The 6,750-nt window shown below is 42.2% G+C and overlaps 1 protein-coding gene and 1 pseudogene across 1 annotated transcript; both read left to right on the top strand.

Moving 5' to 3' along the window:
- Nucleotides 1-3,500: 3,500 nt before the first annotated feature.
- Nucleotides 3,501-4,347, top strand: LOC147887575 (uncharacterized; annotated as a pseudogene).
- Nucleotides 4,348-4,818: 471 nt separating this feature from the next.
- Nucleotides 4,819-5,205, top strand: LOC147887574 (uncharacterized). Its single transcript, XM_087394952.1, has one exon. The coding sequence runs from the start codon at nucleotides 4,834-4,836 to the stop codon at nucleotides 5,203-5,205; it is 372 nt and encodes a 123-aa protein (XP_087251078.1). The 5' UTR covers nucleotides 4,819-4,833.
- The last annotated feature ends 1,545 nt before the right edge of the window (nucleotides 5,206-6,750 follow it).

Here is a 6,750-nt window from a genome sequence, read left to right as displayed (position 1 = left end):
GATGGGTTGTGCTCATGTCCAACAGGAGCAGCGGCAGGAACATCAGCAGTGGCAGGTGGATCATCAGGGGCAGGAGCATCAGCAGGTGCAACAGTAGCTTGTGCCTGTTCAAGTAATATATCGTATGTAAGTATACATATATATGTAATTCAATAAACCAAAATCATTTATTTAGAGTTTTCAAGTACCTGTCGACCATATGGTCTTATGGCCGCATCAAACTGCGCTTCTGTAATACGTCCCTCGGTTCTGAAGATGGCCCATGTATCACGTCTGCTATGCCGACGTACCCAGTCTCGTGGGCTGTGGGCCTCCTCCCCATAACCCGTCGCTGTAACATAAGCAAGACAATTTGTAAGATCAAACAATCATATAATCAATGAATTAAGTAAACAATCAAATAAAGTGGCAAGTTACTTACGAACTCTGCCTCCCACGACTCGACGCCGCCAGATCCGAAATGCGACGATCCAATGGTCTCCATCTAGATCCATTGTGCCTCCACATGCTGCCTACTCTTCACGCCACCCTATGCTCGCTTCTTTGCCTCCTTCCACTCGCGTTTGTGTGCAGTGGCAGGTTTCTCACAAGGATAGCCACCCGCAGCTACATTGACCACATAATTGTACGCGAGTTTCTTAAGGTGAGATCTTTTATTACTTAAGATCTCCCTTATTCGCGTCCTTCCCCATACATCCGAGAATGTCGCTCGTGGGGGATTGGGGTACCGACTATGTACAGACTCTAGGACCTCCCTAACTAATCGGCTATCCTGATCTTTAAATTTTAAAAAACAATTTCTATACATGTTTGAAACTATCCCCCGCATATACTCCATCACCTCTTTCCCTCTCGCATCCATGACTATCCCGCCCCTATCCATAACATCATAGTAAATCACTCCCTCCACCTCTCTCACCTCCTCCTCATCCTCACTGTCTCCTCATACATGCCTCCCTCTATGCCCTCTCTCACCGCGTGCCCTACTACCCCCCCCACCAAAGCACTCGCCGCATCCTCCACTCCCGCTCTCTCTACTGCGGCGTCGGCTCTCATCTGTACTGCGGGAGTAGCCATGACTAGGGGTTGCTGTACGTGACTGTGTACGTGACTGTGGCTGTGAAGAAGCACGTGATGGTGGCCGTGAGCCCTCACGTGACGGTACTTGGGAGGGTGTGCATGAGTGTGTCCGCGCAGGGGTATGTCTCCTCGCCGGACTCGCAGGCATAGACGGCAGTGGAGAGGCTTGTATACTCGAGGGCGCGGTGTGACCTGGGAGTCTAGGAGGGGGATGGGTATACATGTACTCTGTCAGCTCCACTGGACCAGGATGGCGCCCAAAATGGTTTATCATCTCCATCATCCAAGTGGCGTATGCAAATGGATCGGAGGAAGAGCCTGGATCCATGAAGAATCTGCAAAAATGAAATTCCCCCTCAATGAACCAAGCAAAACATGCAAGCTAGTAAATCAAGCAACAATATAAACATCTTAAGAAACCAAAATGAAAGGCAAAGAAGATTAACTAAAGGTGATCATGGTTGACATGACTACCTTGTAAACCATTCTAGAAAAATAAACATATCTCCTACAATACGAAGCATGTATAAAAATATGTGCAACCACTGTAAAGTTGAACATAAGAGCCATCAAGACAATAGTAAGAGAGAACAAAAGCAATGATAAGGTGTCATGTTGTGGAGTACATATTTCCCAATTATGAATAGCATCTCAATCTTGTGATTTTAGTTTACAAAAAACTAAAATAGATGTACATGAGACAAATAAACATGCCCTTTACTTTTCAAAGAAAGGTAGAGATGACTATATTACTTGAAAATTGATGAATACAAGAGGTTCTACACCAAAGTACAATAGAAAACTAATACAAGCCTCTTGAGGTGGAATCAAATAAGTCACAAAGGAGGCACTTCCTCCTCTCCCTACCCATTTTGGAGCCACTCTATATTTGGTTCCACTTTCCCTTGAGTGAATAGTCTCACTCTATATGTGTACTAAGACCTGAGCTATCATCAATGCTTAAAGCCTACATGCAATGGGCCAACCCACAATGCAACCAATGATCTCCCACATCGAGTGGTGCTAATGAGTGCCAACCTTTGATAGCATAGACTATAGTGGCATGTCCTCAAGCTGCTCTCAAGTACTTAGAGTGATATGCTAGATGGGAACTTGCAGCTCAAACTCGATAATAAGGAACAGACAGATCGTGTGTAATAGCCCGTGTAGAATCGTGTGTACAGTCACGTGAAGCGACTGTGCAGACAGAGTACACGTGCTTGTACATGCGATTTCGTCGAAAAAACTTTTCAAAAAGGGACCGACCACCGATAGACAAATGTACTTATAAACTACTCCCACTGTCACTATCAGCTACAAACAGCACGAGTACAAAGAAAGCACGCAGTACATTTGCATAAACAAAGGACCACTTACCTCTTGGAAAAGTGAGTTTCTGGATTCTTTCTCCCCTTTTATGCTCTCTGCACTTGGTACTCACCTTGGACTTTCTTTGGGTAGGCTAGGTGGGAGAAAGCTGGTTAGAAGAGGCAGGTTTGAGAGTGCTGGAATTAGAAGGCGATGATGGAGGAAGAGGACTCGTTTGAGCAAATGGATTTTGAAATAAAGAGGGCGACTTGCGGTGTAGATATACGCAAAAGAAAGCGTGTAAAAGCGCATGTAAAAGCGTGTTTAATTATCGGTAGCGGCGTTTATACACGATTGAGTACACGCATTTTTACACAATAGACACGCACTATTACACGCGTTTTCACACAATAGATACGTGCTATTACACGCATTTTTAACAGCTTAAACGCGCTGTTACACGCGACACAGAGACTCTTTTTTGCTTTCATTAAAAACTGATCCTGTTTGTGTGTTGGTTATTTTATACATAGGATGTCATCAACCTCTTCAAGTAGTTCTGGTGAGGATGAGACAATGTGTCATCGTGATCGCGATGTGTGGCTGGCACAAAGGATCAAGTGTACGTGTAATCGATGTCAAGGATGCATTGTACAAGCGCATCCAATTACCTTGAATCACATCTCGATGTATGGAGAATGGATTCAAACAGGTTTAGAGGTGAGTAGATGTAAATTGATAGTATTCAAATGACTCATGGTGTGCAAATTAATGAAGTACGTTGTAATATATATATTGTGATTGAAGCAGGATGTAGTATCACACCCTAACATGGTGCCGTACGCACGGCGAGAGCATGCAAAGCATTGACGAGATGATGCTGGAGCTTCGGGATCTATTGTCAAAGATGAGTGGGAAAGGGATGACAATAGCCCTACACCCCACGAAATTAAATATTATTGATAAGTAAGTGTTTTCGAATTATTGTACATTGAAATTAAATTTTGTAATGCCCTAAACCAAATATACATGTGCTCTTATGTGCGCAGTTCATACTACCTACTAGCATCGACCATTGTGCAAACAAGAGTTTGAAAAAATGTATTTACAAGATGGGCGAGCTTGTGAGGTATGTAAATCCCATGTAAGATCACCCTTCATTATACCTTGCAAAATGAACGTGCATGAGGTATAACGTACTATGCATTTATTTTTCAGATATGTTAGTTTCAAAGCAATTGATCCAGCCACGTTGGATGATGCGCGTGTTATGGCAGTGGAGGTGGTTTGTTTGGTAGAGGAGACTTTTCCGCGAACCATTCTCACAAGTCAACTACATCTCATTGTGCATTTAGTGGATGAAATTGCTTTATGTGGCACTGTGCATGCCCCCGTTGGATGTTCTTCCTAGAGCGCTTCATGAAGACCTTAAAAGACTTTGTGAGGCAAAGTGCAAGGCCTGAAGGAAGCATGGCCGAGGGTTAGTTGATACAAGAGTCTCTTGTATATATTTCAGAATTTCTTGGTCAGGTGGACATCTCTTTGCCGCGACTATGGAGCAATGAAGAGAACTTGAGGATGACATCTATTGTGCCTCAAGGAAAAGGACAGAGCAAAGTAATTGAGAGAACATTGATTGATGATCTTAATTTCACTTGCATCCTTAATAGTGATGTGATGAGCAGATGGGTTACAAGATATGAGGATGCAAAGACAAAAAGGCAAGCAAACAGAGCTCTCTTTCAGAGGCAACATGGCTCTCGTAAGGCGTACCCTAAGCATCTAGCAACACTTCCGAATGATATCCATGTTGATTGGTTGCATGAGGAAATGGAGAGAGCAGAGAGAGACGAGGGGCTGCATATCATGACAGAAGAATGGGAGTATACACAAGGATGCATGCTAAAGGTACATAGAACAAATGTTAATTTGCATTCTTTGGAAGTGATTTGCTTTTAATATTTATTCACATTGCTTACACAGATATTGCTTATATTTTGGTCCAGTGCACTATGTTCAATGCTATATGGTGTGAAGGCAAGCATTTTCGAACACAAAGAATAGATGAAAAGAGGAATACACAAGATTGCGGTGTCATTAGTAGCTTTGAGGAAGCCAATGGAAAAATGGATGATTATTGTGGCACAATCCAAGACATATATAGACTTGACTTTCATCGCTTCTTTGTGTATGTTTTGGATGTCAAATGGCAAATGAACATGGTGAAAAAAGGGCCTAACGCAACGATAAAACGCCATGCAAGTGGCTATGTAACTATTTACTCTACAAAGATAGGCTTGTATTGCCACAACAATGTGAGCAGGTATGCATTTTTTTACAAATGTGTTTCATGTACATATATATCTAAGCTCGCGTACCCCTTGACTTTTGATATGCTAATTAATTAATGAATTATGTGTATTTGAGTAGGTTATCTAACTGCCAATGGTGCATGACAGTAAATGGTGGTATGTCATCCCTATTGCACCACGTTCCAAAGTAATGTATAATACATTCACTGATATGGAGCATATGGAGGATGTAGCAAGCCGCAAAGAAGATGATGTCGAACATGCCAATGTAGATGATCATGATAATGAGGATGAGCGTGCCATTTCTCATGATCATGAGGATGACCCTACCATTGAGGATGATGGTGATGATGATGAGAATGATCATGGCATCGGTACCATTATCAATGGGCAAAATAGCGATAGTAGAATAAATTTAATCGTAGCCTTACAAATTGATCAAATGGATATTGATGTTGATCGTTTGGTGAGAATGGATCTTATTCAAGATGAGATCGAACCCTAACCAATCCATCACTATATTATTCCAAATTGATGACATTTCTATTGTATATTTTGTCTTTCAATAATCATCTAAAAATTTATTTTTGAATATATTACATTGTTTTAAATGCATGTAGTGGGATTTTGTAATGGTTTGTATATACTGTAATGTACTATGACATGTTTAAAACATAATGGTTTTCTACTTTGAAAAGGAATGGAATTTTCTGTAGTTAATCCCTGTGTCGCGTGTAACAGAGCATGTATTATGACAAAGTTTACGTGCATATACACGCGCGTTTACATGCCTTTATACACGCTGTAAAGAATGAGGGAGAGAGGTAGGAGACTCAAGTGCAGCTTTCTTCACAACACACAAAAGAGAGAGGACACACGGTTGGAGGCTGAAGCCTTTCTTCACTTTAGCACACAACAACAATACAATGAAAGATGGGTATACACTATATGTGTAACCCTAGAATATACGGTTCCTATGTGAACCCAATCCAAACATACGTGGCTATCTAACTATGCCACAAGTATACCTAACACAAGATGGTGACATAAATGATAATCATCCAAGATATACATCAGGGGTAGAGCTTGATATCTCTACACTCCCCCTCAAGCTCAAATCCATCTTGAGTACACCAAGTAAGCTTCTAAATCTGCGAAGCTTCTCTGTACCCAAGGCCTTCGTGAAGATGTCAGCCACCTGCTCCTCAGTGCTGACATATACTAGATCAATTTCTCTAGCTAGAACCTTCTCTCTCACAAAGTGGTAATGCACCTCAATGTGCTTTGTTCTAGGATAATAAACTGGGTTATTAGCAAGCATAATGCTGCTAATGTTGTCACAATAAATGACAACTGCATCATGTACTGACTGGCCCAAATCAGCAAGTAGCTTCTGTAACCAAGCTACCTCACATGCAGCCATAGCTACACCCCTGTACTCAGCCTCTGTGCTCGATAATGCGACTGTCGGCTGCTTCTTACTGCTCCAACTGATGGCAGCACTCCCAAGGGAAAACATAAATCCACTAGTAGATCTCCTATCAGAGATACTACCAGCCCAATCAGCATCTGTGTACCCATGTACCTGTATCTTACACCCAGCCTCATAAAACAGTCCATACTGCAAAGTGGACTTCACATATCTCAATATGCGCCTAGCCGCATCCAAATGTGGCTTCCTCGGCGCCTGCATAAACTGACTCACTAGCCCAACAGGCGTAGCTCAAATCTGGCCTGGTGATAGTCATGTATATCAGACTCCCAACTATGCGTCTATATACAGTGACATCCTCAAGAAGCTCTCCTTCTTCTGAACTGAGCTTCACATTTTGTTCCAATGGAATAGAGATGGGCTTACAACCAGTCATCCCATACCTAGACAGCATATCCAAACCATACTGCTTTTGCAACAACCATATCCCTCCAGGGGACCTAATAACTTCAATGCCCAGAAAGTAACGCAGCTCTCCCAAATCCTTCATTTCAAATTTCTGCTTCAAAAGCAGCTTCACATCATCAAGCTGCTAACTACTGGCGAACACCAATCTCA

The sequence above is a fragment of the Dipteris shenzhenensis genome, chromosome 23, assembly GCF_047967505.1.
Source record: "Dipteris shenzhenensis isolate YYH24624 ecotype China chromosome 23, Dip_SZ_1.0, whole genome shotgun sequence".
Lineage (NCBI taxonomy): Eukaryota > Viridiplantae > Streptophyta > Polypodiopsida > Gleicheniales > Dipteridaceae > Dipteris > Dipteris shenzhenensis.
The sequence above is the reverse complement of the archived record's forward strand: the minus strand, read 5'-3'. Positions and strand labels throughout refer to the sequence as shown.

Excerpts from the sequence above, each read along its gene's own strand:
- LOC147887574 (XM_087394952.1), top strand. The coding sequence starts at position 4,834 with ATGGTGCATGACAGTAAATGGTGGTATGTCATCCCTATTGCACCACGT.